Source organism: Hydra vulgaris, chromosome 04, assembly GCF_038396675.1.
Source record: "Hydra vulgaris chromosome 04, alternate assembly HydraT2T_AEP".
Classification (NCBI taxonomy): Eukaryota; Metazoa; Cnidaria; class Hydrozoa; order Anthoathecata; family Hydridae; genus Hydra; species Hydra vulgaris.
In genome coordinates this window covers 851,156-862,500 of record NC_088923.1, presented here as the reverse complement: position 1 = coordinate 862,500, position 11,345 = coordinate 851,156, and the positions used below count along the sequence as shown (strand labels likewise).

The 11,345-nt window shown below is 28.5% G+C and overlaps 1 protein-coding gene across 1 annotated transcript; it reads right to left on the bottom strand.

Moving 5' to 3' along the window:
- Window positions 1-90: 90 nt before the first annotated feature.
- Window positions 91-3,030, bottom strand: LOC136079503 (uncharacterized). Its single transcript, XM_065795241.1, has 4 exons — window positions 2,767-3,030; window positions 2,024-2,147; window positions 1,772-1,873; window positions 91-1,687 (listed from the first exon to the last, which is right to left on the bottom strand). The coding sequence occupies exons 1-4, from the start codon at window positions 3,007-3,009 to the stop codon at window positions 195-197; spliced, it is 1,962 nt and encodes a 653-aa protein (XP_065651313.1). The 5' UTR covers window positions 3,010-3,030; the 3' UTR covers window positions 91-194.
- Window positions 3,031-11,345: the final 8,315 nt, after the last annotated feature.

The window sequence follows — 11,345 nt, the reverse complement described above, 5'->3', positions numbered from 1 at the left end:
AACTTCTAGGGTGTTAAAAAAAATTGAAAAAAAAAATTAAAAAATAGGTGTAACTTATCCTATACAAATAAAAGCACAAAGTAAAAAAGCTTTATGTTAACTAGTTATAATATAAGTCTAAATCTATAAATAATATACTTTACAATATATACTTGAAATTATAAACATTAAATTAAATTATATAATTATTCAGTTTATTTAATGTTTTTTGATGCAAACTCGACAACATTGGATTTTAGTCGTTTTGCATAATCTATATGGTTAACTCTTCGTTTGTATCTATTCCATGTTTTTTTGAATTCATGATGAATAGCTTCTCCTATTTGCTCACAGTAAACTCCTAGGCCGCAGTCAGTAGAATGAAGAAAAGGAAGTATATGACATACTGCTATGTGAACTTTCCATGTAACACTGAGCTTGATACCCTCAAATGTGGCATGCACGTATTCAATCAAATCTGCATAGGACTTTTTAAACTCCAGAACAGCAGTGCTGATGTTATCCCCTGCTACCATACCAAATGCTTCTGCTTGAAGACATTTAAACTTTCTAACACAGTTTACTATTGGTAGTAAGTCATATTTTCCATTGTTTATAATATCTCTTTCAAGTATATCCACCAACTTCAGGAACTTGCTTGCATTGTTTCCGTCAAGCCCTATGCCTTGGTATCCTCGAAACATGATGTAGTTTGATTGTAACCACTTCTCAAACAAAGGCCATACACTGACTAGAAGTACTGCAAGTTTATTTACTATTCCCATTAGAACATGGAGCTCAGGAACAGGAACCAACTCTTCGAGAAGAGTTTCAGGATCTTCCTTATTGTACAAAAGTCTTGGATTTGTAACATTTTTAAAGTGTGACATTTTTGATTTCTTCTTTCCGTCAAGGGTAAAGTTGTTATAATGATCATCCAATGACCTAAGTGTTCGTTTAATTCCAGGCTCAAGAGCGCAGGATCCCTCACAATATAAACAACTGTATTTCCCAGCATGACTACTAATTCCAAACACTGAATTTGCACATTTTAGATCAAATGCAACGTAAAACTTTACATCGTTTAAATTCAGGGGCTCAATAAGCTTCCAAAGATTATCGTTAGCTTCAGAAACCCCCTCAACAATTGCTATAAGAAAGGATCTTTTTACTCCAGCATCATCTAGCTCTGAATCTGAAGAAGTTTTTTCCAGGGGATTAAACACATTTACAGTAACTTTAAGGAATCCCTGACCTGAATCCATAGCTATTCTCAATATGGAGTCATGTGGATCTATTCCTCTTTCTGTAATGACGTGCTGTATAAATGTAGATGTATCTTTTACATGAACCAATGTTCTAGTAATGGCTTCTTCTCCATCCATAAAACCTACTTCTTTAGAAGTGTAAAATTCATCTATACGGTTATGGAGAGCTTTAATTTTTTCAAAGATGTTCGCTTCAATACAGGTTTGAGTTCCCATACTAGATCTATATTTGGAACAAAAATTCTTTGTTTGATTTTTTGAAAGCTCAAGAGATTTAACCAACTCCATAACAGTACCAAAGGACACCTGTTTCAGCTCAATTCGGTCAGTTTTTTTGTCAGGAGTTCCAACCACAATGTTCAAAGGAGACCCTTGAGTAGCCAACTGAAACTTCTGTCCTCTACAAATATTTTCAGCTTCCATCTTGTGCTTAAGTATACCTGGCAACATACATAAATAAAATGTGTTTATTATTTGGAATTTTAAATATGTATTTATATTAAAGAACAGCTTAATATACTTGCCTGAGGCTACCCGTTCTAAATATTTAGGTCCAAACTGTTCTGCCGCTTCAATGAGATTGTTCACAGCTCTGCTCTCTGTACAGATATGAGCCACTCCTTGCACTAAATATTTTTGTTTGAAAACAAATGAACAAAATTTTTAATTAACTAAATATTTTATTAAGTACAATAAATTTTGTTATGTGAAGCATTATATATATGAAGCATTATATATATGAAAAAATAACACAACAATAATAATAAAATTCTAACCTACAAAGCCAAAGCATGTTGAACATAGTCTGGAAGACTTTGCATGTTCAGAATCATTAGAAGCACTGATTTCATCAACAATGTCTTTGATATTTGATGATCTTCTAAGATGCAATCTATCAATCTAAAATAATGGAAAAAATATTGATCAGTAAGTGATATTATTTTAGCATACTAAATGGTATTTTACTATACACTATGTAAGTATAACTATATATACTATATAATTAAATATTAAGCTTACACTGTAAACAGTAAATAAATAGTTAATAAATAAATAGTAATTAGTTGTTTATCTTATACAACCTTATATACATGTTTTGTATAACTAATATTTATATACTACAATGTAGTATATATGTAGTATGTATGTAGTATGTATGTAGTCTACATACATACATATTATACTCAAATACTTCCATGCATGTCATACTTAAACTAAGTATATGTATATACATATACTTATCGTGCTGTATATATAATATATAAAGTTATATACATTTTAAGTCTATGCATACAATAGAAAAACTGAAAGTTTTTTTAATAACACATGTATTATTTTTTAATACATGTATATGTATTAATAACATGTACTAAGTAAATGTTGTAATAACATGTATTAAAAAAAAAATCTGTTCTATATTTTTAGTTAAGAAACTGTGTGATTGTAAATATAACAAAGCATTAACTAGAAATTAATAATAATTATTATACATAAAAAAACAGATTGACATGAATTTTACCTTGGATATCTTCACTATCCAGTTCCCTAGGTACTCCACCTTGTTCTTGTCGAGATCATAGAGGTTTCTGTGGCAATTGTTACAAATAACCTTGGGATAGTTGGTTACATCTAAACTATACTGACTCCAGACGAAAGTTTTTATCTTTGTTTCAATTGCTGGAGGGATCTTTTGAATTTTAGATGACTTTTTCCCGAACTGTGTAAGACAAACAGCACACGTTTTATGTAAACAGTCCGCCATTGTATATTCAATTTAATAATTTCGCGGACTTTCAACCGAGTTTTCACCTAATTTATTAAGATTTTTATGGCTAAAAATAAATATTTTTGAGCAAATTTTTTTTGACTTTGTCCAATCACTCAGAAGTTTTCAATGTCTTAAATGGTGTCTACTAATGTATACCCAACTATTGAAAAAGAAAAATCAGACCTGGGGAACAACTTAACCTGGCGGTCACTCTGGTCCACTGTGCCCTAAGCACTTATTTTCATTAATTTGATTTACTTTGATTTAATTTGATCATTAATTTTGATCACTTGATTTGTGTCTCGCCTCTGACCATAGCTTTATTTCTCCTTGTTCTTCTTTTGGTGGTTGAGACCATGTCATAATCTCTCTAAAACTTTTATCTTATACTTCTAATTTTTATTCATTATCGCACTTCTTGATTGATATTTTGAAATCAATTGTTAAGAATTTAATAATTATTAATCTGAGTCTTATTTAAATCAATTGTTAAGAATTTGAAAATGACTAAATGAAGACTGCATGTTTGAAATATGATAGTTGCATGCAATTAAATTTAAAGCCAATTTTTTGGCATACTTTCTGCATTTTGAAAGCAAATATAAACTTCATTAAAACAAAATTTTTGTCATTAATATTAAAAAGTTAAACATTTAACATAATCTAATATTCTTTTTTAAATATGTTCTCTCTCCCTCCCCCCTTTTCCTAGTTAGTTATTTAGTTGAGAAAGCGTTTGTTGTCTGTATGCCATCCCTGTAACTCTGAAACCCTGACAGTTGTGCAGAGAAAAAAGTTGCAGGCTTGCTTGTTATGAGATTTTGTTGCATAATGAAAATGGAAATCGCAAGTAAATTTACTCATCATACATATTTATATCATTAAAAGTTAAATTAAAGTACAGCATTGTAGTTAAATTTGTTTTAATATCACATAATAATAAAACATTTAAATTCCAAATACCTTTAAACTAAATAATATTGTCATTAAAAAAATTATCATTTTAGTTTAAATATATTGTTTTGAAAAAAAAAATTCTTTATTTTCAAAAACTTACACTTCCTACTTATTTTTTAAAACATTCATAACACACCATTATCGACTTATGTTTGCTTTCTCACAATTTAGTTGTTAAATTAAATTTGATAAAAAGTATTTTGTTTTTTTTATTTAATAAAAAATTTAATTTAATCGGCTAAACAATTAGCATCAGGTAATTTTAAAGATATATTTATACGCCCAGACCGCACAGCAGCAGAGCAAAGTGAGTTCAATAAATTAAACTCAGAAAGAAAAGCAGCTAATTCTGACCTTGACAAGCTTGGAAAACTTGACAAGCCTTTTAGATTTGTCATCTGCAGCGATAAATTGTGATGCATTGATGTCTCACATGAAGTTGAAATCAATTGACGTAAAAAGCATCCTTTCATCAAATGGAGAGATGCACAAGCAGCCAGAATTGCAAAAACATAATGTCAGTTGTGAGTCAAAATGTTTACCTGCGAATATTTATCTCTAAAAACTCTAAAAACACATTTTAAAAATGTTTTTATACTAACGCAACTTCCCTTAATCCGGATAAAATGAACGAATTATCTGCACTTTGTGACATAAACCTGTATGATTTAATCTTTATTTCTGAGATATGGTTTACTGAAATATCTGCTTCTCAATTGAACAACTACTCACTAGTAAAGAAAAATTGAATTAGTCAAGGTGGAGATATTGCTATCTACATCAAGCGTGATCTAGTTGTGAATGAGGTATCTGATCGTCATCTAAAAGTGATCTTAAACAACAGCAACTACGAGCAAATATGGTGTGAATTAAAATTTGTAATGAAATTGTTCTTATTGGTTGTGTCTATAGACCACCTTTATTGCATATAAATGATATAAATAAAACAATTATATTGGCTGAGCAAGCTTTTGATAGAAAAGCGTATAGTTGTATGTTACTAGCAGGTGATTTCAACTTTCCGGATATCAAATGGCACGATAGTGACAGGATCGAATTATTATGTGGTCGAAATAGTGCGGCAAGTGTTTTTCTTGATACTTTGGCTAATCATAACCTAGAACAATTAATTTCGATTTCTCAACATTTGAAGCATTTAATGATAAAGCAAAAAACATTTTGGATTTATTTATTACAGACTTATCAACTAGAGTAATCAACTTATCTAGCTCTCTGCCCTTAGGTAATTCGTCGCAAGGTTATCGCATATCGAGTTGGGATTATGTCGTCCTTTCTAAAAATGAGACTATATAATAAAAATTCTAAAAAAGGTGACAATATAAATTTCGGTAAAAAGATTATGGAAACTAACTGGAAGCAATTATTTGAAAATAAAAACACTAATGAGTGCTATGAACTTTTCTGCAATAAAGATGATAAAATCAGCAAGCAATTTATTCCGTTAAAAAAGTCCATACCACTCGTAATGCGCCGTGGATGAATAAGGAGGTACTGGCTATGATAAAGCAAAAAAAACAACTGGGCAATTACTTATCTGCGACTAACTGGCGATCAGCGACACTGATTTGTGAATATAGGAAACTAAGAAGCCAAGTGCAGAAAGCATGTAAACGTTGTGTTCGAGTATTTGAAGCACAACTAGCATCAGATAAAAGTAATCCTAAATGGGTGTACACTTATGCTAAGGCACAACAGAATGTTCATGTATCTATTAGTGCTTTATCTCATGCAAAAGGTGAAACGTTAACAGAGGGAATACATATCGCAAACAGACTTAACCAACACTTCAAACTAGTTTTTGTTGATGATAGTAAAAGTAGTCAGTTACCTATTTTGAGAGAAGGCATTATCAAGAGGACTAAGGTGATATATTTATTAATTTTGAAGCGACGCTAGCTTATTTGAAAGGTTTGACATCTACAGCTTGGAAATAGTCATACGTCACACCGTTGTTTAAAAAAAGAAGTCGTCTTGATGCCGCTAGTTACAGACCAGTGTCTATCACATCAGCTCCATGTTAAGTAATGGAAAAGATTATCAGGAAACAGATAACTATATATCTTAAAAAAAAAAATTGCATCTCACATAATCAACATGGATATATGTCCAAAAAAGGATGCACGTCTAACTTATTGGAGAGTGTCGACTACATCACAAAAGCGTTAAGTAAAAGAAATTTTGTCGAAATTGCATTTTTGGACTTCGCCAAAAGCGTTTGATAAAGTTTCTCACCGTAGACTACTTCATAAATTAAAAGCATATGGGGTTAATGGCAATGTTCTAAAATGGGTTGCGTCATTTTTGATTAGTAGAAAACAGCGAACTGTTTTAGGTGAACACTCTAGCCACTGGACCGATGTTCTAAGCGGAGTTCCTCAAGGGTCTGTACTTAGTTCAACATTATTTATCATTTATGTAAATGACTTAAAGGATAAATTAAAATCAGTTCATAAAATCTATGCTGACAATACTAAACTGTTGCAAGAAATAAGACCTGAGTTTCACGATGCTGATCGCCTGATCCTCCAAAACGATTTAAACATTGTCACAGAATGGTCAAAGGAATGGCTAATGGAGTTAAATGTTCCAAAATTTAAAATTATGCACCTTGGTTATGGAAATAGTAATCATGAATATGTAATGAATGATAGAAATACATCACTTACTCTTGAGGCAACGGATATTGAGAGAGACCTGAGTATCTTTATATCTAACGATCTAAAATGGAATCAACACATACAGGTTGCAACACATAAAGCGAACATGATACTTGGCCTATTAAAAAAAACATTTAGATCAAGAGATATGAAGATTTGGAGTTAATTATACACTACGCAAATTAGGCCGCACCTGGAATTCGCTATTCCGGTATGGTGTCCTTACTTAAAAGGTGACATCAAAGAAATCGAAAAAATTCAGCACAAAGCAACAAAAGTACCTCATGATTTATTAGGATTACCTTATGCTGAAAGGTGTCAGCGGCTCATTTTTATTATTTTGAAAGCTCGTAGGAGACGAGGCGACTTAATCCAACAGTTTAAGCTAGAAAACGGTTTTGAGAGTATCAATTGGCATAATCCACCAATTCGCAGATCATCTTCCAACGTCTTAATGTGTGAATTCACATATAATAATGCTCGTCACAATTTTTTTACAAATTGTATTGTCATTGATTGAAATAACTTGCCATCAGCATGCAAAAAGGTTCCGTTAATTAACGCATTTAAGAATAGAATTGACAAATATTTTTTTTCTCCAGCTGCAAACAGTACATCTTTTACTTAAGATGAGCTGCACGATTATTAATTAGTTCATGCTTTAGCAGCTACAAATATTGGCTTTTTAGATACTACTTGTCATAGATGTAAACTTTAATTAAATGAAAGCAATCTTTTTTCCCTTTTTCTCAAATTTGATATCAACTCACTTACTATGAAATACAACTGCTTTTTTATTTTATCTAAGAGGACTTATTTAAATATATTACTATTACTATTACTAAATATAATAAAATAAATTGAAATTTTTTTAAAATCAGAAAGTAGAAAAAAATTTATTTAGCTATCTGTTATTTTATCAACAAAAAAAATAGTTTCACAATTTCGGTGAAAATGTTTTGGCATTTTGGTCTTTTCCATTAATTTGTTTCTGATGATCTTCTTATGTCATCCTTGAAGGCCAATATTATTTTATTTTCAGTAGTTTCTGGGGTACTTCAAGGTATTCACTTTCTGGCCTTGCATTGTTTCTAGTACACTGTAATGATCTTCCTGACAATCTCACATCTAAAGTAAATAGTATGTAGTCTGTAAATATAGTGGTCTGAATTTGTTAAAAGGATCCCGAATTGCATAGACAAGTTGTGTTCATATTAAAGTGAATGTTAAAAAAAATGTTTGGGCTGAATATTTTTGAGTAAAACAAAATAATAAAGCTTTTAACTTAATTTTTTTTTTTTAACAAAATTATTTTTATTTATTTTATTTGTTTTTTAAAATAGGCGTTAATCATTGATTGTATGACAACTAAAAATTTAATAGGAAGCTAAAGAAAAGAATGTTTTTTTATAGAGCACGAGCCAAACAAAATTAGGCTTTTTATGATATGCTCCTATATATAATAAATATTTTAAAAAAATGTTGATCACTTTATTGGATATTCTGAATTTTTGTTCTTTTTATGTAAACAACGTGAACTTTTTTTTCTAGTTTATTTAAGCCGTTTATCGCTTTGACGTTTTACTCTCCCTATGAAATGACATTTCACAAATTCATATATTTTAAATTAGTAAAGAATTTTTGTAAACTCATTATTTGTTAGAGATGTTTATTAGAGATATTTGTGAAATTCTTTCATTTTTAGTTAGAAAATATTTATACACTTAACAAATTAACAGATAGATTTTTATTAATTAAAGTAATAATTAATGCTTTATGGCAATAAATAAATGCAGATGATAATTAAACTTGTCAATGTATTGCAGCGCGTGTTGAAAAACATAGATTTAATATTTCTCATTTTATATGTCATATTTGGCTAGGATTTAACATTAAAACCTGCCTCTTAAAATAACAAATCAAAAACTAGCAAAATTGGCTGTAAAAAGTTTTTTCAATAAACATTTTCAATTTTAAAATTGACTCAATAATGCTAGACCTTTTTGCAATCTTGACCCATAATTGTTCAATTTTAAAAATGAAATAAAATAAGCAACTCATTTTTTATAGAATAAATTTCATTAAATATACTCTCGCATGATTATGAACTTTTCAATTAAATAAGTTTTTAACAATTATCAAAACAAAACTCATTTAATGTATAAAAAGAATTTTTTTCTTCAAAAGACTATTGTAATTACTTAGCATAGTACTTAAACACTTCTTCAGGTTAAATTTTAGAGTGTTAACGCTGCTTTATTGTAGAACTAAACTTAAAAAATGTTTTTTTTAAATCAATGATTACTCAAGATATCTTAACTGTCAAGAGATTACTTTTTATAATTACACAATATTGCACTTACTTGTTCTTGATTTTATAGAGAGTTAGTTAAACCTTAAAAACAAACAAACTATGTGTCCAGAGTGAAAGTGTATGTACAAAACAAGATAAATTGTGAAGCATACTCGAAAGCTGCTACAAGCGAATTGCGGTCAAATTAAAAAAAAAAATCTTTTAGCAATAAATATAACACAAAAATAATTTATGGCATTAGACAAGATTAAAATATCTGAATATTTTATTGATATTTTTAATGCAAACTTTAGAAAATAAAATAACTAAAGAAATTATATAGTAATTAATGATGAAAAAAAAAACTTTTTTATAATAATAAGTAACTAAACAAATTCTTCAGTATATGTAATAAAATAGGAAAATTCTATAATTAGTTGAAAAAATAAATTTTTAGATTTTGTATCAAAATTCTACAATGATGTCATATACTAAATTTCTTTAAATTAAATAAGCTTGAATAAGTTATAACATCTGTATATTGCAGCGTATATTTTAAAGACTTCAAGCAACTGACTAACATGGAGGCAGAGAGTTTCGTGTTCCATAACCTAAATGAATAAATTCTTTATTTTTTCTATAAATTTAAAATTAATTATGTATTTTTTAATTTTAAGTTTTTAAGAAAAAAAAAAATTTTAATTGCTAGTTCTATTTTTTTTTTAATAAAAATAACTTGATTAAAATGAAAATAATTGATTTTTATAATTGTTATGATTAACTTAAGTTTCATTGCTCAGTAGTATTAAAATTTTCAAAAGAATGAATATGTTTTGCTTGACAAAAGCCCTTTATTTTTCTTAAGTCAGGAATAATTTTTCACTAAAACTGTGTTTCACCATTAGGCCAAACTAAAACAAGAGGATTTTTTTGTGATTAAATGGTTTTACAATATAAACCTGTTTTACATTTCTTACCTTTTTACATTCTTTTTTCATACTAGGAGTTTTAATTTTGGATTAGTTAAAAAGTTAATAAATTATAGGTTGATAAATAAATAGATAGTATTACATAATACTTCAAATTCAAGTTTGAGTACAACATTTCAAAACATATTAGTTCAAACTTCAAATTCAAATTTGATTTTAAAATTACAAAAACAAAAAACACTCGTTTTATTTTCTCATCAAAGTTTCTTTTTTTTTTTTCTTTTCTGTTTCTTGATGTTGTTTATGAAGATGCAACTAGAGCAAGTAGATTGTAAAATATAAGTAATAGACATCTTTTACTACCTCTAATTAGGTATTTGTTATGCTATAGTTCCACCTCTACGTATGTTAAAATGTAATGCTATAGTTTCACCTCTACGTAAGTTAATTTTATGCTTGTATTGAAGTAAAAAAAGGTTCTAGCAATTAAGAATTTTACAACTGATCAGCTTGTTTTTATGTATTTATGTGAAGAATTTTACTGATATACTTATGTGTAAAGTTAGTGGAAAAAATGCAAACTTTCCATACGAAATTTTGAAATCCATCGCTGCCCTTGTTAATGATATATTTTGGTACAAAAAATCAGTATTCTGAAAATTTTTATATTAAAAGTAAAAAACTTTACACCAAGGTTTTATACCAAAATAAAATATAGTTTTTAATATCAAATGTATATTACAAGGTTAAATATATAAGATTTTAATACCAAATTATAATCATGTTTAAATATTTAAATTTCTTATTTATCAGGCAGAAATTATAGAATTAAAAAAGGTTAGTTACTCATCTCAAATTGTACAAGAAACATTGAAGAAAACCAAATGTGAAACTGTTAAAGAACATAAGCGTGAAAAAAAAAAAAAATTTTATATTAAATATTTTATGCTATTGAAATCATCGGGTGAAATACAAATATTGTTTTTTTGTTAAAATAATTATATACAATCGGTATAGCTTTTTATAACTAGTTACGTAAAGCTATACAGAAAAAAACTATATAAAAAATACTATTGTTACAAGCGCGTGACCTATTTTGAAGAAAACCTTTCAATCAGTTTATTCATCTAATGAGAGAGTAAAAATGGTTTTTTCAAATATAAACCCAGTAATAACTTACAAACGCAACCAAACTTATTGAGACAACTACTGCCAAAATTTAATCTTCATCATTGTTAAAAAAAAAAACAGGATTATTTAAATAAAAGGATATTTGATACACAATTTGCACTTTACATTTACAAGAAGTAGAAAGCTTTGTAACATCTAATGGCGCTACTTAGAAGATAGAAAGCCATATTACCTGTAATAGCAAAAATGTGATTTTATATCTTAAGTGTTTAGCATGTAATGGTCAATCTACATACACTAAAAAAGCATACTGTTTAATAAAAAGGACAAAAGACCATATCT